Source organism: Lissotriton vulgaris, chromosome 8 (genome assembly GCF_964263255.1).
Source record: "Lissotriton vulgaris chromosome 8, aLisVul1.2, whole genome shotgun sequence".
In the NCBI taxonomy this organism is placed as follows: domain Eukaryota; kingdom Metazoa; phylum Chordata; class Amphibia; order Caudata; family Salamandridae; genus Lissotriton; species Lissotriton vulgaris.
Genome location: NC_141696.1, coordinates 117398504 through 117424355, shown reverse-complemented (window position 1 = coordinate 117424355; position 25852 = coordinate 117398504). Strand labels below are relative to the sequence as shown.

The 25852-nt window shown below is 45.4% G+C and overlaps 1 protein-coding gene across 1 annotated transcript in view; it reads right to left on the bottom strand.

The window, feature by feature from the left end:
• ATG16L2 (autophagy related 16 like 2) overlaps positions 1–25852 on the bottom strand; it is a 579847-nt gene that overhangs the window by 469734 nt on the left and 84261 nt on the right. Inside the window, exon 2 of the mRNA XM_086933798.1 lies at positions 7573–7648. Coding sequence (XP_086789924.1) covers positions 7573–7648 — 76 coding nt within the window. The remainder of the gene's footprint in view (positions 1–7572; positions 7649–25852) is intronic.

Here is a 25852-nt window from a genome sequence, read left to right as displayed (position 1 = left end):
CATCATAACAGAATTGTAAGCTAGCAGAACTAGCTGGGGAGCAAAATGTAGTGCATTATCAACAGGAGGAACGTGGTATGCACAAGAATGACAACTGCCTGGAGCATCTGATGGGCTCTTTCGCCAATGAATGAAGGAGAAGGTACAGTGCTGCATCCTTCTGAAGAGGGACAACATCTCAGTGGTACGCTATATCAACCGGTTAGGGGAATCAAGACTGAAGACCCTTTCAGATATGGCCAAGAACTTCTGGCACTTCTTCCTGGGCAACAAGATTTCTGTGACAGCAGGGTATCTTCCAGCAACAGCCAACCATGTGGTGGACTAGCACTTAACACATCTGCAGGACTTGAGTCTATGGAAACTGAACCCCAGAGTGTTATTGGAGCTGGAGGACAAGTGGGGCCCATTCACGATGAATCTGTTCGCCTCCATGTTGGATCACCAAGTGAACTGATTATTCAGCTGGATCTCCTGGCGATGGCAAGAAACACCCTCCTTCAGATCTGGAGTGGAGATGAAGGGAACGTATTTTACCCTTTTACGATGATCACACAGTTATCGGCTCAGGTAAGGAGGCGAATGGCAAACCTAGATTTGGCCACTCTGATGTGGAAATCGCAAGATTAATAACTTCCCTGGAATTTTCCAATCCATCGCCCCCTGTTTCCGGAAATCCTTCGAGATCGTCTAGGGATTCCTTACCACTTGGTGTTGAGCAAGGAGCTACATTGGGACCATTAAACAATACAAATCTGCATGGTCACAATGGCTGGGTTTGTGTATACAGAGGGACTTGCATACCGAGAGGGCAAACCTTGTGCACATTCTGAACTTACTGGCATCTCTGACCTCGGAGGGAATGGCTTATAGATCAGTGAAAATCTTAAGGTCTGCTATTTCGGCGGGGAATATCCCAAACGAAGGGGATGCAGTAGGGGAGCACCTTCTTGACAGAAGTTACTCAGTGTTATAAGGCTTTTGCATCCTTCTGAACCCAGGGACTCTTCCCTCTGGGATGTGAATAGAGTACTTGGTCTGTTCCTCTATTGGAGAAGTAATAAATGCCTGTACATGAAAGAGTTGTCCAGTAATTTGATCATGCTGCTTGGCTTGATCTCCTACAGATGAGTATCGAATGTCAGAGCTTTGGATTATTCAGGTAGTGTTTATTCCGGGAGAGGGTTACTTTACATGGATTTGGAAGAACGAAACATGATACGAGGGTAATTTCATACCCAGCTTTTTATGATATGCATGGTTAGGTGTATCAAGGACTATGAGGACTTGATGGAGAAGTTCTTCCCTCCCGGCGAATGACAATTACTCATTTCTATTCAAAAGCCTTTTAAGGCAGTTTCTTCTCCCACTATAGCGAGATAGGTTCGGTGGGGACATTACAGGAAGCTGGCATTGATACCTCATGTTTTGGGGCACACTCTGCACAGGTGCTATGGCCTCAAAAGCATTTTCTCTTGGTTCGTGCCTGGTAGACATTCCCTAATGCGGCGGACTGGTTCACAGACTCTGCCTTTTAAAGCCCACCCTGAACATGGCAACATTTGTGGTAATTGAGCTTTGAACAAGCATGATCCTCGCCTCCGGTCCTCACATAGAATGCAAAATGTCCTAGTTATTTTAACAGAAAGTTTCAATTCTATTAAGAACTCTGAGGCGAGGATTACACCTTGTCTGGATCAACAATGAATATGAACCCCCCTGACAATGTAAGAAGTTGGCTATGTTGTTAGATGCAAATTGTAGTGTGCGTACCTGGTTACTTTGTAGTTGATTACGATACTGGACTGTCATTCATACAGTGATTTCATAAGTTATAGCGATTGACCAATTGATCTGACTGTGCAAACAAGGTGAGTTTTTGATGCATTAATGTTGTCTCTCTTTTATAGGGAATGAAACCTCCAAACAGAAATGAGAGGAATTTCTGAAACTGCTTCTGTCACAGAAAGAAAGAAAGAAAGAAAGAAAGGGACATGACGGTGGAGTATGGACTATAAACAACATACTAGACATTTGATTGGAACATACCATGTCTCCTTTCCCAGTGCTTTTTGGGAAAGTTAGTTTTTTTATGTTGTTTTATGGCTACTCTTGAGAATAAAAGGAAGAAAGCATAATTCTCACCTCAAAGTGCTTAACAGAATTGAAACTTTCCATTACGAAAGCAAGGACATTTTACATTCTCCCACACTGGGAAGGTTTTCACAAAAAACATGATATACACTCAGACAAAATATGAAGAGAGAGTCTGATGCCGATACAGAAAAGCTAGGCAATGCCAAAAATTCAACCAATGCCATATTGGATCAGTAACATCAGCTATATGAGCCTACACAAAGGTAGTGGTGGTATTAAGAGGGATTACACTTAATGGAAGGGCAACTAACTTTTACCTAGACGAATTGGTGGAATTTTAGTCAACATTCACTACCACTTAAAAGTTCCAGCCCAGTCTGTGTGTAGCTTGATCAGGCTGCCAAAGAATGATGAACATAAGAACCCACCTTGAAGTTATACTAGGTTGCACTTTGACACCCAACATGCTCTCTTGCTATGAGACAAAGGGCCAGATTCATCAAGCATTTTTCTCCTCGCAAACGGGCCGATTTGCAGAATCGGCCCGTTTGCAATTGAAAAAAATGCTTTTGCGATGCATCAAACCTAATTTTGCGTTTTGGTAACCTATTACCGAATCGAAAAATGGGTTTGCGATTCGCTATTTGGAAGGGGCGTGTTTAGGGTGTCCCTGCCAAATAGCAAATCCTAACAGAATGCATTAATGTTTTGTGACTGTGAATGCGGTCGCAAAACATTTGCATATTACCACCTACTTCAAGTAGGTGGTAAGACATTCGCGGCACCGCCCGCCGCAATGTCAAGAATGCAGGATGCGCCCGCCAGTGTAGCGGGTGCATCCTAATGTCACCCACGGGACCCCGCAGCTATCGCAGGTGGTCTCTCTCTACGACAGGATGACAGGCGGACTTTGTCCGCCCGCCATCCTAATGATGCCCTTAGTGTTAAGGAATCTGGTGCCGGATAGTGATTGTGTTAGACGTGGCACTGTAGACTTAGTTGAATAAAGGAACTCCAGAGGTAGCACGAGCAGCTCTAGTTCGGGGAAGAGCACTTCGCAGACACACATGGTGCAATGAGTTCTTAGTTGTGCCTCATGTGTACAATGGCGCCCAGCAATGTATCATGTTGTCTAGGCTTCTCCCAGAGGACTCAGTTCATACCGGGCTTTGTTGTTCTATACCTTTGGTATTTATGACCATCTAGGTACGCTCTGTATGAGGTCTTCGATAATGCTCCCACTGGAAGTCTGGGCTATGTCACTCTGCAGTTCATCTTGTGATTACTTTGTAGTAGTACAGTGTGCATCTCTGAAAACACTTTTTTGTTTTACCAAGGATTTCAGGTTTTTTCCTTGGATGATCCAGAATTCTGCACCACATTGAGAACGAGGAGACGGTAAGCAGGTTTGATATTTGCATTGTGAAATATGGTTTCCTGTGTAAAATATATGTTACCTGATCATCAGAGGACTAACTTGGAAGTCAAAATGAAAAGAGCAGCTCGAGAAACATGGCGTCAGATTTCTCCAACTCATTTCCACGGTTTGTGTGCATCTAAACAGAGGTAGGTTGTGGAGGGAAGGATTGGGGTTCACATCGGTTCATGTCCTTTTCCAGTAATTATGCGGACACCTTGAGCAGATTTTCATAATAATAGTGGGCTGATTTCCCATTATATCAACTACATATAAATATATTATATTTGAGTAGCCTGAATTTCAGAAGTGGCTCTGACTCTCATGGATATAACATAAATAACTTTCCTTTGAAGAATTTACAAACTACACAACATCTCAGCCACTTGTGATTTTTTTCATTGGAATTGTTTATTTCCTTTTTTTGTCTTTGATTAATTATTTGTTTTATATTTGTGCTAGATAATCAATACATTATTTGTACATCATGCCATGCACATTTATTATCATGTATGCTCATGCCATATTTTTAACTTTTATATGAATAAAATTACACAATTTTAATTGTTTTTGTCTGGTACACTGAACTTATGTGGCTATCATTCCTTCATGTATAGGACTTGATTTTCAATAAATCCCGAGTTGCCTAGGAAAGTTATTTATGTTATAGTTGTGTCCCTGTCCTAGGAACTCCTAGAGTTGTCAGGGGGTCTCTTATTTTTTGAATCTCTGACTCTCATGGATCCAGTTTGAGAACCCAGGATTATATAAGCAACAAAGTTAGTTCATTATTTCTTAAAACAAATAAAATACTACTTATAAGGTTCTTTTCATCATTAGTTTCACAGTTAATAAAGGATTCAGTTCAGATGCAACTATATAAATATAAGATACCTACTTGATAGGACAATATAGTATTAAATCATTTTAGGGACTATTCCTGTGAAGTTCTATAATGTGTTTCGTTATAAGCTAGAATCACAAATCCTGTTGGTGTGCTCAGTGATCCTAAAACTTGATTCTTATGGATATCAATTTTATACTCTGTCCTCTTGAAAATTAATCCAATATCTCAAAACGTATACTTATAAAAATGACAATATTATGACTATTAGCACTTATTGTACTTTTTATATGCAGTAATGTAAATGGTGTCTCAACAAGTGAATGAATATTATGACTATTAGCACTTATTGTACTTTTTATATGCATTAATGTAAATGGTGTCTCAACAAGTGAATGAATGAATGAATGGCGTTTTTATACTGCGCAAAACATAGCCCCAAGGGGCATCAAGGCGCAATACAGACAGACATGGAAAGTCCAGACTCCAAATAACTAGACCAAAAGACCATTGTGAGAGCAAGAATCTAATATGCTTGAGAAAAAAGCCAGGTCTTGAGACGTTTTTTGAAAATTGCTAAGGAGGATTGACTGGTAAGCTCAAGGGGAAGGGAGTTCCACAGTTTGGGAGCCAAGGTGGAAAAGGCTCTACCTCCCCATCTAACCTTAGCAAACCTAGGGGCCACCAGCCTATTCTTTGAAGATGAACGAAGCGTTCTAATGGGGGTGTAGGCACACTAAAGAGATCTAATGCCTTCAGATCCTGAGCCATGGATAGCACCATGGGCCAGACAGAGAATTTTGAAGGAGATCCTAGATGGAATCGGAAACCAATGAAGGTCCCTTCTGGCCATTGTTGCAGACGTTCTCCTAGGAAGGCTTAGAACCAATCTGGCTGCCGCATTTTGCACCATTTGGAGGCGATGGATAGAGCCTTTATTGATGCCACCATAAAGGGCATTACAATAATCTAGCCTCAATAGTAATAGGCCAGCTGTTGCTTGTTTCCGGTCTGCCAAGGACAGGTAAGGGACAATTTTCTTTAAGATTCTAATGATGCCACAGCAAGTAGACACTGTCCTATTTACCTGGGGGTCGAAAGAAAGGGCGGGGTCAATTTTTACTCCAAGGTTCTTAGCAATAGGAGTGGGAGTCGGACAATCTCCAAGGGATGGACGCCACCAGTCCTTTGACCAGAGATCTTGGCTCCCTCCGAAGACCATAACTTCGTTTTTTTCGCCGTTTAATTTCAAGAAATTACACGTCATCCAATTGGAGACTGCCTCCATACAAGCTCTAAACTTGGAGCCGATCTCACAGACTGGCTGGGTGATGGATACCAAGATCTGTCTGTCATCAGCATATGACAGCACGTCCAGGCCAAAGGATCTTACCACCTGTGCAAGTGGGGTAACATAGATGTTAAACAGTAAAGGGCTCAATGAGGAGCCCTGAGGAACCCCACATTGCACCTTTTGGGGATCGGAGAGGAAGTTGCCCATTTTTACTCTCTGCTCCCGGTGATGGAGAAAGGAGGAGAGCAAACTGAGGGCAGAGCCTCCTAATCCGATATCCTTGAGCCTGGAGATCAGTATTGACGGGGACAGGGTGTCAAAAGCTGCTGTGAGATCTAATAACACAAGCAGCGAAGGATGTCCCTTGTCAACCTCAGATCGAATTTTGTTTGTCACAATAGTGAGGGCAGACTCAGTGCTGTGAGCTGATCGAATGCCGTGCTGGGAGCTATCAAGCATGTTGTAATTTTCAATGTAAGTGGACAGATGTTGATTTATGTAAGATTCCAGAATCTTGGCTGGGGCCGGGAGTAAGGAGATAGGACGGTAATTCTTCAAGATCCCTGGGTCTAAGGAGGGTTTTTTTTAAGCAGAGGCCTAACAATGGCGGTTTTCCAGGAAGAGGGAAAGATACCCTCTTGGATCGCCAAGTTCATAACTTCCAGTAGCGGAGGAAGCACCGACCCTCTGCAAGTTTTTAAGATTTTTAACGGGCAGGGGTCAAGAGGCGAGCAGGACTTTGTGGCATCAAGTAAAAGATTGAGATCTTCTATAGACAGAGAGGGAAAACATGTGAGTGATGGTTTCAGCAAAAAACATCAGTCTTTTCATTTCTATCAGGGATTGAGAAGAAAGATCCTGGTGCCTTAGCGTTTAGCTCTTGGTTTCTAATTTCGAGCGCACTATAGATATCAGCAATCTTATCATGGAAAAAACTCGCCAAGTTGTTACAGAGTTCCTGAGTTTCGATGGTAGGGTCAGCCGGTCTGGGTGCCGAGAGAGTGTCGATAATGTTAAAAAAGGTCTTTAGGGGATTTTAAGGATGTAGTCAGGTTAGTGAAATAGTGCCTTTTTTCTTCCATTATCGCTTTCTTATAATCTCTAAGAAGGGATTTATGCATGGCTTTCCCCCGTGGATCAGGATGAGCAGTCCAGGACCTTTCTTGTTTCCGACATTTCTGACGCATGGTTTTTAGGCGGTCAGAAAACCAATGTTGAGAGGGGCTCTTTCGGGCTGAGTAATGTCGTTTGGCCGGGGCAAAAGAGTCCATAGCAATAGCTAGGGCATTGGAAAGATCAGAGGCAGCTCTATTTGGATCCTCCAGAGAAGGACACCTAAGATCATTCATAAAAGGTGAAAGAGTATTATCATTTATAGTTTTATAGTTCCTTCTTGTGGACCAAACATCAGTCTTCGGTTTGTTGCCTAGGTTGGAGTTTACTTTAAAAAGAAAGGGAACTGCCAGATGGTCGGACCAAGAAAGGGGAATAGGGGTGCGAGTCCTAAGTCTGGCATCATTAGAAAAAATGCCGTCAAGCGTATGAGATGCCAGATGTGTGGGGCCATTGACCAATTGGTGTAGTCCACATGCAGCTAGACCGTCTATAAGTACTAGCGTATCCTTCGAATCTGTGGCCTCTAAAGGGAAGTTAAAATCACCCAGAATGGTAAAATGGGGCCTGTCAACAGGAGGGCTCAATAAGTTTAAGAATTTCGTAGGGAAAAGTCGTTTTAGGGCCTGGGGGTCCATAGCAGAGAATTCCAGAGAAAGACTTAGAAGGGTGAAAGTTAATGGCTGTGGCTGTGGCTGAAATACCAGTCCTCTAACTATAAAACCCTCATCTGTGTATTTCTATAGAGCACCTCTCCAACTCTTGAATAAATAAAAAAGGCATTTTCGTCAGAAGTGCTGTTATTACCTGGTTTCAGAAGGTTCAATCTGAAGACTTTCTGCGATATGTCTCAGCAAGCAGGTCTTTTCCAATAACATGTTATCTGAAATAATAATAAAAAAAAGTTTCAAATAAACATCATGTATTGATAAAAAATATTACCCTCACATCAGACTGCATGTAATAGCAATTTGTGTCAAATTGTGGGATAATAAGTTAGAGAGTACCCTTACCAGCTTATTAAACAGAATCTGGCTAGGTCTCAACACAGTTCGCAGTCAAACTCTCTACACACCACGGTAGATATGGAAGATGCATCAGGCAATTTCCTTGAGAAATGAGTGTAAAGTTCAAGCAGTATCAACAATTTTAAGGTCAAGAAAATGACTTGATAGCATTCTCAAACCAATTTAGATTAATTGAAGTACATTTATTAAGCAGAAGGCAGCAAAACAATCCGAGCCAGATAAGGAGAACGTGAGTTGTGAATTTTTAACGTTTTTAAGCCAAAAGCACCTGGAAAAGTAAAGTGGTTGATCAGAATGAAGGCCAAAGCAGATAGCTCTACTCTAAGTGCTTACCTTGGAACTTGAACATTTTTAGTAATTTTGTCAAAGTCTTCTCCAGGCACAAGACACAATGTGTGTTAGACTTGACATCCTTGGCGTAGTTTCCGCAAACTTTTTGCCTTCAGGCCGCCTGTTTTGACTGATTTTGCGGACTTTGTTTTTGCTGTCGGTAGAAATCTGTGTACTTTTTCACTGCTAACCAGTGCTAAAGTGCATGTGCTCTAAAACATGGTAACATTGGTGTATCCACAACTGCCATATTTGGTTAACTTATAAATCCCTATAAAAGTGCACTACATGCTGCCAGGACCTAGAAATCAAATGCTACTAATCGGCCTGCAACACTGATTGTGCCCCCACTTAAATAGCACTGTAAACAGGTCTCAGGCCTGCCATTGAAAAGACTGTGTGTTGAGTTTTAAACTGCCATGTCAACCCGCTGAGTTAACATACTTGCCAGGCCCAAGCCTTCCTTTTTATTACATACAAGTCACACCTTACGTAGACGGTTCCTCGCTCTGTACATCTGATATAGCATGCTGCGCATAGGCGCAAGCATGTTGGACCCCTTCTCATGTATGACCTAACTGGACAGGCCCTCGGGCTGCCGCCTGTATGCGATTGAGCGGTGCGCTCAGCGTTCCCCCTCCTCTCTTCGCCGTCCCTGAACGTTTACGTATATACAGCTATCTTTGCTCATATGTGGTATGAGACGCAACGTACATGTAGGTTAGATGGGATCGTATAGTTCTGTGTAATTTACAGTCTGGTTGGTGGAAAAAATACAGAGACAAAGAAAGTCAATTGCCTTATTTGTTGGTTACAATGTTAATAGTATATAATGACATATACAAAATGTTGATTATGTTTCCTGTCACCAGTGTGCAATGCACCCTGTTACCCCACCAAGTGTCGAGTTAGTAGATGTCACTGTGATGTTTGTATAATAAAGCTAGTAGAAATTGTTCTATGCATAACTTATGGAAAACCAATAAAGACGATTAAAAAAATAAAAGTCACACCTTACGTAGATCCTGGACATCATAGAGGCAGGGTGCAATGTATTTAAAAAGTATGAAATGTACTTTTAATTTTTACAAGTCCTGGTACTGAAATACTCTTAAAATAGTTTTTCACTACAGTAAGACCTATCTCTCCCATAGGATAACACTGGGACTGCTTTAATACATTTGTAAGCATAGTTTCCAATTGGGAAAAGATTGGAACCCCAAATTTGGTGTCTCTGGACTCACAATGCAAACACACAACTTTACTCACAATGCAAACACACAACTTATAGTGAAATTGGTTTTTAAACTGCAGTTCTGAAAATGCCACTTTTAGAAAGTTGGCATTTTCTTATTTAAATCATTTGGTGCCTTCTGCCTTTCTCTGAAATACATGTCTGGGGTGGGTGACAGCTGGCCTTCTGAATTCCCTCTGGAAAGCCACGCACAAAGGAAGGGTAGGAGTGACTGAGTAGGCATCTGCATGTTTATGGGTCATCCTGAGCAGGATGGGAGGGAGGAGCTGACACTACACCTAAAAGGGTTCGGTTCTGTCCCCTAACAAAGGGCTGCATACCCCCTATAATGAGTCTGGAGCCAGATTAAGAAAGGCAGGGTCATGTGCACTCTAATGCAGCTCTTTGAAGTCTCCCCATTAAAAGGCCAAACTGGGTGTAAGTACTGGACCTCTGACACCATGAACTCAGAACACTGCTGGAACAGAGGACATTCTGTGAGGAAGGACTGCTATGCTGTAGGAGGGAGCTGCCGCTTAGCTGGCCTGCTTTGCTCTGTTGGTCTGCTGCCTGCTGCTTCTTGCTTGGGAGTGAGAAGGACTGGACCTGCTCTTTACATCCTAGAGTCTAAGTTTCTGCAAGAGCTTGTTTGGCTTGCCTCCTGTTTCCAAAGTCTCATGGGTCTTAAACACTTCACTTCTTTCTCTAACCCAGCACCTGGACTTTACTTGCTGAAAGCCATGCTCTGCCAAGTGGTGCCAATCCATTCGACGGCCCCTGGAAGTGAGTTTGAAGTACTGCATCTGCCCAAAACATGCACATCAACATCACTGCGCAGATTGGAACTGACACATCGCTTGCCGCGAGATCGGGATCGACACATGACTGCCACTGCGGGGTCTGGGTCCAGTGCATCGCACTCAGAAACACTGCATCACCTACAGAATCACCGCATGAGGAACTAACACATTGCGACCACCACTAAGTGGAGAAGATCGACGCATCGCCTCCAGCATGGATCAACCCGGCACCTTGCCTTTAGAACTGACACACTCAGAAGTTGATGCTTCGTCCAAGGAACTGCGGCATCTGAGTGAAGAAATACTCAACTGTGTGGGGAGCATCGATGCATCACACCCTGCATTTCATGCTGCGACAATGATTAAGGTACTCTGCTCAGCGGGCCCAGCGTGGGTCCTGTAGCCGGCATGCACTTTATCATGGGTAGCCTGAACTCTTGACTTTGTCCCGGTACAGCACAACTATTTTACCTCTTTAAGTGCTATTTGTGTCTAAGCACTATTTTGACACTTCATCTTTAACAATTCATATCTCGACTTCTACTTAAATATTTTTTTCGTTTTGGTCTTGTTTTGTTCAGAATATAATATTATGTTTTACTGAACTGATGTAGGCTCTTTTGTGGTGCTTTCCCTATCTTACTTTGTGTGTTGTGTAGAAATATTTTACACATTGCCTCTTAGTCAAGCCGGACTACTCTGTGCCAAGCTACCAGAGGGAGAGCATAGGTTAATTTAGAGTGTGTTACTGACCTACCCGGTCTACGATTGTGGTCCCTACTTGGGCTGGGTGCATGCCCAATTACTGTTACCCAACTCAATAATACTCAATTTCTTATCGGGAACAGCCAAACAAAGCAGACTGACATGATGGAGGTTTGTCATTCTCTTGTAGAGACTCCTGCGATGTAAAAGCCCTGGGGTTGCTCTATCTGTTCTTTGCCTATAAGCGATCATCTACCACTTCCAAATGCTACCATAGTACCTCATTATAGTCCGTAGCAAAGATAGAAACATTGCACCTCTCAGAGGTGTCCCGTTAAATCCTCTCCCCAGACTCTTCCACAAAAATGGCAATTTTATGACATAAAGGAGATTGATGCAGCATACGGGGAGAGGTACAGTAGACAGGAAGCGGTGCAGCAGAAGGGGAGCCGCAGACCAAACCCCTTTAGCAGTATAAAATGGCAGGGATTTTTTGTGGAATTTAATTCCCCCCCTCCTCTCTTATCATTTTGGTAGTGTCCATTTCTAGAGTTGAGAAGGAACCTCAACTGCAGCCTTCAAGATGCAGAAGGTCGACCTTGCTCTGTAGGTCACTATGCATCTCAGGAGAGGGATAACGCTACAGTTGTTTGTACCCTTGAGGTGGCATAGATCTGTTTTTTCTGGAGTGTTTGTTAAACAACTGGAGTAGGCAGCAGTTGGTTGCATCACTCCTTTGGGTTTGATGATAAAGGTTCAGTACCTGGTGGACGATGAATGCTCAGGCACCTCTCCGCCCCCACATCAAGCCTTAATTGCTGATTGGGTGAAAGGGAGCGAGGCTGGCCTGCTCAAGAGGTATTCTCATGAGTTAGACATAGCATATTTGGAGCAATGTGGCTGTGGTTCTCAGAATAGATGTGATGGATATTCCTGAGCTTGTAGTGCTCAGATATGTATTTCTTTTAAAAGTATCATTAAGAGGCTCTTCTGGGGTTTTTTGTACCCTTGGGTTAAGGTTCAGTTCCATCCAAGTTTTGTTGTAGAGGGCATTGCAGTACAGTTGTGCCAGCTAGAGCAGCCCTGGTGTATCTACACCTAAATCCTTTCACCTAAATTGGTGTTCAGTTGAAGTCCTTCTGAACTACTGGCTTTGGGATTTTGTCCTTAGCCTTTGTTTTTCTGAGGTAGGTATTGCTCTCACTGAGCCCAACGCTTTGTTAAACGTGTGATCTTCTGCCTTATCTGAACAGTTAGCTCTTTTGGTTTGCAGATACTAGTTGACTGCACAAGTCCCATTGATTTGCCTGATTAAAAGTTTTAATTTCATAGACAATATTAGGTGATGGCCTGGTGCAGGGTACTAAAAACCAAAATAGAAAAAGATAAATATGTCAGGGGTTGAAGAGGTGCAAACAAGGATTATTTTATTTTTGTTAGAGGTTCCTGGTTCATATCCCAGAAGAATATGTCATTCTTTCTTACATGCATGCTGATTTGAAAGTCTTTGAATGTTCAAGCATCAAACTTGTGATTTGCTTTGTTTGGCTGCATTAAACAAAATGATTGCTTTATTTAAAAGCAATCGCTTGCATTGGGGTCTGCTGAGCCCAGCAGACCACCATGCCAGAGAAGGCAGCAAATTCTAGTCGGTCACAAATTGCGATCTACCTCATTAATATTCATGAGCTATATCTATTAACAACCCACCACGAATCACTATTTAGGGTACAGGGGGCTAGACAACCCCTTTGTGACTTAATTAAAGCTATTTGGTAATCGCTTTTACTACTGTTCATACATCTAGCCCCAGATCCGGCCTACATATGGTCCGTCTTCCTTTCAACGTGGCATGTTTTGAGATGCTTTAAATATTTGCTACCACTACGTTTTTCACAGCAACACAGCAGAAGTCACACAAAGCTGTTTCTAGAGACATCAACCGTTTGTGACACTGCAGTCTTATCACACATCTGCACACTTCTGCTATACTTGAGCTGAGCTGAACTAAAACCAACAAAGCACATCAGTCAGCAAATATGATACAGAAATGTTGCACCGATCTGTTATTGAGACTAGCAAACAAGTGCAGAGGACATAACTGCTACAAGGAAGAACAAGACTCCTACAACGTTTGTTATTTCAGTTATTTTACAAACGTTGGGTATGTAAGTCAAAATATATTTTGGCTTAATTTGCAAAGGTCATTTCAAGGTTTACGTTTACCTAATGCATTGAAAGAAATGTAATTTACAAATGCATAATTTACGTATTATTCAAAAAGTTATAAAGACGTATGTAACTATCAAATACCGGGGGCGCAAGGCAGGCCTTTGCAGTGCAAGGGGGCCATTAACCCTTAAGGAGGTCCCCAGTCATCAGGGGAGTCCCATTTAGCTCAAGGCCAATGATTGAGATATAACGGACTAAGGGAGCCCTCATCACATGCCGCAGTGGGGCCACATTGTTTTACGCTACAGCACTGTCAAACACATTCCAGAGCACTCAAAGAACAAGTTGCCTACCTTTAGCAACACCTTATCTGCTAGAGACTATATCCAGCCGCATATTCCTTAACTTAGAATTTCCCCAGGCATCAGACTGGATCAAGAAGATTTTTGGTGAGCAATACCTCCTGCGTGCCCGTAAGTGGCATTGATCAGCAGTGCATGGCATCGTCGGCGTCATCCGAGCTGGAAGGGATGGGCCAAGGCACCTCTATAGGTGTCACCTAGGTGCGCTGACGTCAGTTACTTTTCACGACTTTCCAAGCCAGAAGCACAGAGCCATGAGGAAAACGGAAAAATGGTATGGATAAACTAGGGCCCTGAAAGGATCAGCCCTGAACCTAGAAATATCTCCGCAGACCGGGAAAGATGGGTGGGCCGTTAAGGAATATGCGGATAGATATAGTCTTCATCAGTTAAGGCGTTACCTAAAGTAAAACTTGTTAATTTGATAGACTTCTACCTGTAGATTCCTTACCTTAGAATAGATACCCATGCAATATCATCCCCGGTGGTGGATCTGCAGACTGATTTCAAACAAGGAACTCATGCAGGACCAAACAGGTGAAATGGCCATCCCTGCAGACCTCATTATCCAGGCATAGTGTTTGGTGAATGTGTTCAAGGAGGCTCACATTGCTGCCTGACAGATGTCCAGGACCAGAACTCTGCATGCTAACGCTGTTGTCTCAGCTTTAGCTCTGGTGAAATGAGCTCTCAAGGCTTCAGGAGGTTGCTTCTTGACCAGTGTGCAGCAAATTTTGAAGCAGCACACAACCAAGCCAAGTATTGTAGTGTAGTTCCTATTTTCCCAATAGGCCCTGCGCATTGGAATAACATAAACAGTAGTATGGACGTAGAAGTGCGGATCTTCCAGGTCTCCGCTGACTATGCTAAACTTAATTGGGTTTGTTACCAACTAGCTCAGAGGTCACTGGAAACTTTCTTGACTGAATAGGAAGTGATCAGCTTCCCTGGTACAGACAAGAAGGGATTCAGTTTTCCAACAACCGCATAAACATGACAACTTTGCTCCTTAGAATAAGAGTCAATCTCTAGAGTCGTGTGAAACAATAGACAGTTATTTTACTCAGTCAGTTGTGCAGATTACTTTCATCAAGATGCAGAGAAATAGAGAGACAGGCGTTTTCAATAAAAAGGTATTATTTATTGAACAGTCTTTCTTCTCATGCAAGAGAAATGAATTGCCACAATTGCAAGACTAGTTATTATAAAAAGTGCGTACAGTAAAATGAGGATTGCGAAATAATACTGTAAAAGCATTGATATGGTTTCTTAGCCATACAATGGTTAAAATGAATAAAATATATACATTCATATATACATTTGACTAATGTACTCAACTGGTGCTTCTAACTACGCCTACCCCAGTGTACCTGACCTAAGCCTAATACTTGGGAGGGAGTAAGTAAGTAGCAGTTTTAGTTAAGTTGGTTTTGCCAAGGTTTGCTTCAAGAATTCTCTCTAAGGGTTTAGTCAACACCATACGTCTGGAATAGAATGTTGGAGGTCTTGTATCTCCTTCCAGGACTCGATATCCCAGTCACTCGCAAGAGTAGGCTGGAAACGCCAGAGCTGGATTTTCTCGGCAGGAGAAAAAGACAGCGTCTCTCTCAGCGCGTCGAGGAAGAGGAGGGGCAGCGTCCATGGGCAGCTTGTATCTGCTGGGCTCTGAAGGGGACAGCTGTTCTGCTCCTATGTTCACCACACCATTGCTATCATCGATGTCGTTGAGGCAGCGTTTGCTTAAGGCAACGTTGGTAATATTTATACCTGAAAGGTGCCTTGTTTGACGTAAGTTTTTGGACATAAGACGTCAATAAAGATGTCACTAGGAAGTGATCGTCTCTCAGTGCTCATTAGAGTTCTATTACTAATCAAAACATAGCAAGCGGGGATTTCCCAGGTTGCTGAGTTTTTATCTCGTTGAAGAACTCTGAGTGTAATCTAGGAATCTTAGATAGTGGCTTCTGCTGTGTCATTTGCTCTAATGAGCTGCAGAGGAAGCGATTCTGAAATGTGGCTCTGTTCGTGTTAGGCCAGAGACGAGTTTCTGAAATATTACTCTTGATCGTTTATGCCATTATAGGGAAATAAATGGATTATAGCCGTATAGGGGCATAAGGTCACAGTATTGATCGGGGTCCTAGATTAGAACGCAACAGTATGGTTCGCTTCTGCACTGCCCAACCTTTCTTAGCACCAACGTACCCCAAGAAGAGTTGGTCGTCCAAATTCTCTGTGTACGGTCAAGATAGAACAACAACATTCTTTTTGGGTATAGACAATGGAGTCGCTCCTCCTCTTTAGAGGGATGTGGAGTAACGTAGAGGGTAGAACTTGAACTTGAACTAGGCAGGGAGATCGATTGGCCTACATGAAATAAGTTGACCATTTTCGACAGAAAAAAGGCCTTTGTGTGAAGCAGCACTTTGTCAGGATAGGCTGAGAGGTAAGGTGGCTTCCATGAGAAGCCCTGCAGCTCACTCACTCTACGGGTCGATGTAATTGCCACCAAGAAGGCTGTTTTTAATGTGAGAAGCCTGAGGGGACAGTTGTGGAGAGGCTCAAAAGGTGCACACATCAAAAAAGTGAGAACTAAATTGAGGTCCAACTGAGGCATAATGAATGGCAAAGGGGCAAACCTGTGGACGAGACACTTCAAAAATCTATGTACAATAAAGGTTTTAAACACAGAGGGTTGGTCAGACAGCAACAAGAAAGCAGACAGAGCAGAAATATAACCATTAAGAGGGAAAGAATGAAGACTTCAGAAAGGGTGGTAGAAAGAGGATCAATTGATTTTTTTGCACACCATGCCACAAATGTTTTCCAACTGCAGCTGTGTACTGTTTTGGTGAAGGGATGCCTGGCTGACAAGATGACATTACAGACTTCGGTAGGAAGGTCAAAAGCTGTCAATTGCCACCGCTCAATCTCCATGCAAGACGGGGAATTGGTTCTGATACTTCTACCACACTCCCTCTATTCTCTAGAGGAACAGACCCCACCCTAGTAAGCTTTCCATTTTTGCAGGTTTCTAAAGTAGAAGAGATGCTAGGAACAGCTAAATTGGGTTCTCCTAATGAGTTAATGCCAACTAGCGTGTTTGCCTTATTGGCTAAGTATCTCGCTCCTTCCATCTGCACTTAATTCAACTTGCCCTTGATTGAGGGGAAAGTACCCCATGCAAGGAAAGCAGCTCAAGTGCTCCTGATTTGTAAAAAGGCCAATGTACCCCAACACAATAATCAAACTATCGTCCCATTTCACTTCTTCCACTCATGAGCAAACTACTTAAAGGACATATTAATGGGAAGCTCATAGAGTACTTAGAATCCCAAGGCTGTCTTGAATCCTCGCAGTCTGGTTTTAGACCAAATCATTCCACCAAATCTACTCTCATAGGTGTTACAGATTGTATTAGTTTAGCCATGGACAATAACAAGGCAGTATTGTTAGTGCTGCTGGACTTTTCCGCAGCTTTCAATACAGTATGCCACCGTAAGCTACTTCAAAGAAGAAGAAATGGAGGAACAGCAAATCCTCGGAAGACCGCACAACCTGCAAGAACGCCATGATGGAATACCACCACCACATCAAATCCACCAAAAGGACCTTCATCCAGAACAAGATCCTCGCCAACTCCAGCAACTGCAAGGAACTCTTCAGCGTCATCCAGGAATTCACTAACCCCCCCAGCGAAACCACAAACATCATCCCCCAAGACCTCTGCAACAAGCTCGGCTCCTACTTCCACCTGAAAATGAAGTGCCTCTATGACAACTTCAACGACCAGACACCTGACTCTGATACCACTCCCTCCTCCAGCAAAGCCAGCCAGCCCACCATCCCCTCCTGAACCCCAGTCACCACTGAAGACATCGCATCCACCATGAAAGACATCCACTCAGGAGCCCCCAGGGACCCCTGCCCCCGCACATTTTCCACAGAGCCGCAGCTGCCATCGCTCCAGAACTACGACATACCATCAATGGCACCTACGAAACCGGCATCATCCCCGACGACTGGAAACGCGCAGAAGTCGGACCCCTACTTAAGAAGCCCTCAACAGATCCCACGGACCTCAAGAACTACCGATCCATCTCCCTACTCCCCTTTGCGGCCAAAGTCACAGAGAAGACTATCAACTTCCAACTAACAAAATTCATAGAAGAAAACTCCATCCTTGACCTCTCCCAATCCGAATTCCGCAGCAACCACAGCACTAAGACTGCTCTACTCGCCGCCACAGACGACATCCGCACCCTCCTCGACCAAGGAGACACTGCAGCCCTGTCCTACTCAACCTCGACACCGTCTTCCACCGCACACTCACCGCCAGACTCCTCGGCGCTGGCATACAGTGGACCACCCTCGACTGGCTCTGCTCCTTCCTCACCAGCCGAACCCAAATGATCAGACTTCCACCCTTCCTCTCCAAACCAACGGAAATCAACTGCGGAGTACCCCAAGGATCCTCACTCAGCCCCACTCTCTTCAACATCTACATGGCCCACCTCACCACCATCATCAGACAGCATGAACTCAGCATAGTGTCCTACGCTGACAACACCCAGCTCATCCTCTCCCTCACCAAAGACCCCATCAACACCAGACTCAACTTCGAGGAAAGAATGAAGGACGTTGCATCCTGGATGAGCAGCCGCTGCCTGAAGCTCAACTCGTAGAAGACAGAGGTCCTTGTCCTCGGACCCCCCCCTCTGCATGGAACAACACTTGGTGGCCTTCGGCAGCCCCTCTACCCCCACGAACCACGCCCAAAACCTCAGCATCGTACTCCACTCCTCCCTCTCCATGACCCGACAGGTCAACGCCGTCACCTCCACTGTCACGACTTGCTCCCTGCGTTCTGGTGTCTGCCACCAGGGGGCTGAACTGTGGGACTTCTCAGTGTTCTAATAGGCTTCCAGACCGCCCCCTTCATGTATATACTGACTTCCAGCCATTTGGACACTATTTGGGAATTGACATCCATTCCCAATCCATGCCGGGTTTTCTGGAAGCCATCCTGCTCATGCCTGAAACTCCATTACCTAGAATTCCCTGCTCAATGAATTGTCTCCACCCCTGCAGGCCAAGAATGGGTGGAGGAATTCAGCTCACCTGTGGCTGGCTGCTGCTAGCCTGCTCACACCTGATGCATGTGATAACTGTGAGTTATTTTAAGCCCCAGCTCCCTTCAGGCCAAGGTTTGTCATTGTAGTTGTTTTCCGGTGAGACCGATCCTTGTTTCCTGATCTTTTGGTATTCTTCGATTCCTGAGCTATAGTTAATCCTTGTTCCTTCATTCCTGATGCGCTTCCACACGGATATTGCGCATAGCATTGTAGAGTCGCTCTTACTGCTCTGCCGAGCTGCGCGTCAGTTCTCAGACTCTGTTGGTTCAATTTGCATACTTTGTGCTTGATTGTACTTGTTGGCTGTGACCCTGTTTCGCTTTACATTCCGCCCACCATTTTGTTGTTGTGCTCTCCCCGGGCCCGCCTCCCCTCCCCGCTACCGCCTCCCAGCTGCCCCTCCCACCCAAGAATAGAGAGCTCATCTCCTCCTCTTTACAGCTGTGACCGTCTGGACCTGTGCCAAAGCGGTCGCTCCCCACGCTCCCCGACTTGAGACCCCTGATCGTGCTCCTCTCTGCAGCTCCCACAGCTGAAGCGCATTGCTAGTCACGCTGCTGTGTGTGGTATCGTAGCCCAATTTTAATTTAATAACGTGCATGAAATCTTAGCCTATTTGCATTTAATAGCGCTTCCACACGGATATTGCGCATAGCATTGTAGAGTCGCTCTTACTGCTCTGCCGAGCTGCGTGTCAGTTCTCAGACTCTGTTGGTTCAATTTGCATACTTTGTGCTTGATTGTACTTGTTGGCTGTGACCCTGTTTCGCTTTACATTCCGCCCACCATTTTGTTGTTGTGCTCTCCCTGAGCCCGCCTCCCCTCCCCGCTACCGCCTCCCAGCTGCCCCTCCCATGCTCCGCCCCACTCCAATCTCCATATAAGACAGATGGACCTACGTGCAGCGTCCACGAGCAGCGGGCGCGCGCAGTGGCCGCGCCGAAGGCGCGCCAAAGGTAAGCCTGTCTACGCCCGTCCGCGCCTGGACCGCGCCCAGCGCCAGACCCCCTGGCCCCCGCCGTACCCAGCCCACTAGACTCACATATGATGCCGCAACTCTCCTCGCCCTCAACCCCGGACGCACATCACAATGCTACGAAGCTACCCCAGGACGTACCCACGGCCCTTTCGCCTGTCACACCTGCAAGTTCACCTGCTTCAGGACCCTCACCAAATCCACCTCCACCAAACACAGCTCCGACTCTAACCACCTGAAGTGCATCCTGCTGAACACCCGCTCGGTCCACAGACACGCAACTGAACTCTGGGACCTACTCGACACTGCGTCACCGGACATCACCTTCCTTACAGAAACATGGATGAACACATCATTAGCACCCGACATCGCTATAGCCATCCTGGACGCTTACAAGATCATCCAAAAAGACCGCACCAACCAAACAGGAGGAGGCATCGCCATCATCCATAGGAACACCATCAAAATCACGACCAGCTTCGACGATAATCTTGCAACCGCCGAACATCTCCACTTCCAGATCCACACCGACCCTAGGACCACACTTAGAGGCACCCTCATCTACAGGCCTCCAGGAACCCGCACTCAATTCAGCGATGACATCACTGACTTTGTCAGCCCACATGCCCTCGCCTCCGAGAACTACATTCTATTAGGAGACCTCAACTTCCACCTTGAAAACAAACACGACAGCAACACCAACTCCCTTCTGGACAACCTGGCCAATCTCGGACTCAAACAACTTGTTGACACCCCCACCCATGTAGCCGGACACACGCTCGACCCTATCTTCACCTCCAGCAAGCACATTTCCTTCGACCGCACCACAGCTCTCCATTGGACGGGCCACAGTTGTGTTCACTTCAGCTACAAAACCACCTCGACACAGAACCGCCCACAACCTATTTCTCGGAGAAACTGGAACAAAATCACCTCCGACCAACTCCTCACATCACTCAACCAAAACCCTCCCACCCTCTCATTGGACCCAAACCAAGCGGCCACCAAACTCAAGCAATGGATCACCCACAGCGCTGACAAATTAGCACCCCTGAAAAAGCACCAGATCAATTCAAGCAGCAAAAAGGCTCCCTGGTTTAATGATAACCTTAAAAAATCCAAGAAGCTATGCCGCACCCTAGAGAAAACATGGAGAAAAAACCCAACCACCGACAACATGGCCACCCTCAAGGCAGCCACCCGCAAACACCACCAACTGATTCGATCCACCAAGAAATCAGCATTCAAGGATCGTCTCGACAACAACGCCCACAACAGCAAGGAACTTTTCAACATCGTCAAAGAATTCACCAACCCAGCCGCAGCATCTAACGACATCACTCCCTCCCAAGACCTCTGCGATGCGCTATCCTCCTTCTTCTACAACAAAATTGCCGACATTCACAACAGCTTCGAGAACACTCCCTGCGAACTACCCTCCCCATCCCCCTCAGCTCCCACACCGCCAACTAACAACCTCAGCGCCTGGAACCCAATCACCACCGAAAACACCATCCGCCTAATGAACTCAAACCACTCTGGCTCGCCAACCGATCCCTGCCCCCACCACATCTTCAACAAAGCGGACTCCATCATCGCACCCTATCTCCGTGATATCATCAACTGCTCGTTCAACTCTGCCACCTTCCCAGAAAGCTGGAAACACGCCGAACTCAGCGCCCTCTTGAAGAAACCCACAGCAGACCCCTCGGAACTTAAAAACTACCGACCCATATCCCTCCTCCCCTTCCCCGCCAAAGTCATTGAGAAAGCCGTCAACAGCCAGCTCGCCGCCTTCCTTGAATCCAACAACTCCCTCGATCCCTCTCAGTCCGGATTTCGAGCCAAACACAGCACCGAAACCGCCCTCATTGCAGCAACAGACGACATCCGAACACTACTGGATAACGGAGAAACAGCGGCCCTCATTCTACTCGACCTCTCCGCCGCTTTCGACACAGTCTGCCACAGCACCCTTATACAACGCCTCAGCAACATCGGCATACAAGGAAAAGCCCTGAGCTGGATCATCTCATTCCTCGCCGGGAAAACCCAAAGAGTACGACTTCCCCCATTCAACTCAGAGGCCACTGTAGTCATCTGTGGAGTACCACAAGGATCATCACTCAGTCCCACCCTCTTCAACGTTTACATGAGTCCACTCGCCTCCATCGCACGTCAACACAACCTTAACATCATCTCTTACGCCGACGACACCCAGTTAATCCTTTCCCTCACCAAAGACCCTAACACCGCCAAAACCAATCTTCACGAAGGCATGAAAGAAGTAGCCGAATGGATGAAACATAGCTGCCTAAAACTCAACTCAGACAAAACGGAGGTGCTCATCCTAGGATCTTCCCCCTCTGCCTGGGACGACTCTTGGTGGCCTTCCGCTCTGGGCACAGCACCCACACCCACAGACCACGCACGCAACCTGGGCTTCATCCTAGACTCCTCTCTCTCGATGTCCAGACAAGTCAACGCAGTCTCATCCTCCTGCTTCAACGTACTTCGTATTCTCAAAAAGATATTCCGCTGGATCCCCCTCGAAACAAGAAAGACTGTCACCCACGCACTGGTCACGAGTCGACTGGATTACGGTAACACTCTATACGCCGGAATCACAGCAAAATTACAGAAAAAACTTCAACGCATCCAAAACGCATCAGCGAGACTCATATTGCACATCCCTTGCCAAGATCACATCACCGAACACCTAAAAGACCTCCACTGGCTCCCCATCAACAAGAGGACTACATTCCGTTTTTTCACCCACGCACACAAGGCCCTCTACAAGCTATGACCCGAATGCCTCAACACTCGACTGTCCTTCTACACACCCACCCGTCAACTAAGATCGTCCAATCAAGCCCTCGCCGCAGTCCCGCGCATCCAAAAATCCACCATGGGTGGCAGATCCTTCTCCTTTCTGGCAGCCAAGACCTGGAACTCACTCCCCACTCACCTCCGCCTTACTCAAAACCACATATCCTTCAGAAAAGAACTTAAAACCTGGCTATTCGACAAAAATTGAACCCCCCTTCCCCAAGCGCCTTGAGACCCTCTGGGTGAGTAGTGCGCTATATAAATCCTTGAACTTGAACTTGAGCTGTAGCTATTTCCAGTTTCCATGAACGAGTACTACCTGAAGTGCTACCTTGACTCCTGAAGCTTTAGTAATTTCCCTGTTCCTGAACTAGCACTGCCTGCAGTGCTACCTTAACTCCTGAAGCTTTAGTAATTCCCTGTTCCTGAACCAGCACTGCCTGCAGTGCTACCTTGACTCCTGAGCCTTAGCTCAATTCTTGTTCCTGCCCCAGCACTGCCTTTTATGTTACTTTATTTTCTTGATTCCTTAACCTGCACTATTCTACTATACTCTTGCAGCCTCCCCTTCTGTATATCCTTTTCCAGTCCTTGCCTTTCTTACCTTTTCCTTGGTTCCAGTTCTAGTTTGCTGTCTTTCTATTCTGCTGTCTTGCTTCAGTTACCTTGCATGTTTGTACCTGCTTTCTGCCAAGAGTGCCCTGTGATTTCCTTCTTTTCCCGATAAGCACTCCTCCCTGCTAGCTCCTTGTCTATTGTGCTTGTGTTTAGTTCTACCATTTGCTGTTACTGCCTAGCGGGTTCCTGTTTGATCGTCAGGATCCGTGGGCACAGCTAACTACCTAGGTGGTGTTTCTTGTTCACTGTGAGTATTGTCTTTGAGTTAAAGTTATAACATCACCATAGGTATAAGCTCCACAGACCCTGCCTTTGTATACATATCCTATAAGTGGGTATTTTCAGTCCGTATCTGTAACAGCAATTGTGGGTGAGGAACTTACTGAGCTTCAGTCGTACCGTGTGGAGCTCCCGAGTGCTTTACTCCACATTCCCTTTAATGTTATTGTTTTATAATATATATGTCTTGCTCGTCTGTCCTGGTTGTAGTTCGTCTGAATGCTAAATTGCCTCCTGAGTGCACTTCCTTTCTGAGTCTTAGCCATCTTGTACAGGCTTCCCCTTCGGATCCTTTTTTGGTCTCGTGCCTTGCGTTGCAGTGCGCAGTATTGCGCGCGCAGCAAGAGACCTGTTGTAGGGGGTTTGAAAACTGACCTAGGAATCACACACGCTCTTGCGTGTGCTTTTCTTTTTGGCCCACGCTATTGGCCCTTGTGTGCGTCTTTGTAACAAAGACAGCACGCAATTGGTCAAAGGCGGGCGCATTGCTCTGCCCGTGGCCTATTGGTGTCGGGTATCTGCACCGCCGCCATGTGGTTTCAATTATCGTGCCCAGACACGGGCGCGATAATTGAAACCACATGTCCCGCTGTGGCGCGTGCGCAGCACTCGCGGGCCTGTTTGTTTTACAATAGCGATTGCTTTCATTTCCGCAATCGCTTTCACTGCCGCTTGTTGGCTTTTGCAGATGCGTACTTCTAACGAAGTCAAAGGTGTAATTAATAGAAATTCCATGGACCTGGAAACTGAAATGGTCAACAAAATTATTAAAAGGAGCAATTTGGTGTGCCAATTTTATTATTGTGACATTCTGACTCGGAAATGAAGTTGATACTCATAACAGTAATGCTGGCCAGAATTGAATAACGCTTTGTCGTTGAGAGCCAGGCATGCCTAATGTACACATCCAAATGTTCGGAGGGTTTGGCGCAAGGACAGCAGAAGCTGGCAGTATGTCTCGGAGCATCTAGCGGTGAAACAATCCTGCATAGACGCCGTTTGAAATTGTGTGCTGCCTCGACCTGCCAGGGGTAAGTGGATATTCCAGTGGGAAGTGACAGAGTGCGGCAGTGAAGTGGAACCGCGTATTCCCTTGATCAGAGAGGTAAGAGAAAGTGCCTCGATGTTATTTTGGTTTTGGACAGTTTTCTTTTTCTTTGCATCATTGTACTTGCGGGCGTGAGGCAATGAGTTGTGGGGACAGGTGTGAGGACAGAAGTGGGACAGTAATCACTTTGCACAAGGAACGAGTATCTGTTAAGTCAGTCGACCTATTTTTGGATATTTTATCATTGCACTTTTGGTTCATAAGTAATTTGATTCCCGCTATTCTAGGGACAATCAATCATCCCTACTTGGTTTCTGAGTAACAATAAATCACTGCTCAGTCGCATGCAATTATACTGGGGTAAATCTACAGTGGAGGTTGAATTGTTATTGGATTGAGTGTGATTTCTGTGTTGTGGCCTTCAGGAGCATTTGTCCAGATGTGCATTTGTACTAAGTGGAACACAAGCTAACATTCTGCATTGCCAATGGTTATCTACAATTGGACTTAATTTATCGGTTCTGGGGGGGGGGGCGTGCACTGCAAAGCTGACCACTGACATGACGGGTAGCATGGAGCAGAGAAGGTGAAGAGAAAGGAGCATTCAAACAAGGATGTAGAGAGGGAATATATTATTTCTTTGAATTGTTTGCTATGAGGAAATAGCAGAAAAATCCTTCCTTTTTGTTCAGAGAAGAGAGAGGGATTAAGTGGTGTCTCTCATTACTCATATTCCTGGAAATCCTTTGTGGTTAGAACATTGTGTGCGGCCTTGGATTGTGACTTTGTTTATTTTTGTTTAAATTTCTTTATTGATTTTAAGATGAACGTATCACACATAAGAATGCCATACATTCCATAAACCCTACATAGGCTACAAGTTCAGTTTTACACATCTCGCAAATTCATTAAATCCATCTTCCATTTTAAGACAAACCAAGCATTTGCAATGCAATAGGTCTGGCATTACTGAATGTTTGAGCTATTCGTGCTGCATTATTATTAGCAATGCCAATAACTCAAACTTTTATAATGCGAGACCTATTGCATTGCAAATGCTTGTTCTCCTCTTACTCCTTGTGTGATCCTGGGCAGCGCTGTACTACTCTTTCTGTGCATGGTAAATTTTCTACCCAGTCCTTGCTCAAGTCACTTTATGTGTCCCCGACATAGTCCCGGACAGTCCCTGACATCCACATGCTTCAACTCGCTCCTCATCCTCCGAAAGACCTTCAAATGGACCCCCGAATCAAGGAAGACCGTCACCCACGCACTCATAACCAGCAGACTGGTCTACGGAACCGCCCTCTATGCCGGGATCAGCAAGCCTCTGCTCCGCAAACTCCAAACCATACAGAACACCGCAGCCAGACTCATCCTCAACATCCCTCCAACACAAACACATCACCCTACACCTGCGCAACCTCCACTGGCTCCCCGTTGAGAAGATAGTAACCTTCAAGATACTCAACCACACCTACAAATGCCTCCACAACACCGGACCCCAATATCTCAATGACAGAATCTCCTTCCACGTACCCAAGAGGAACCTCCCATCGGCCGACCTCACA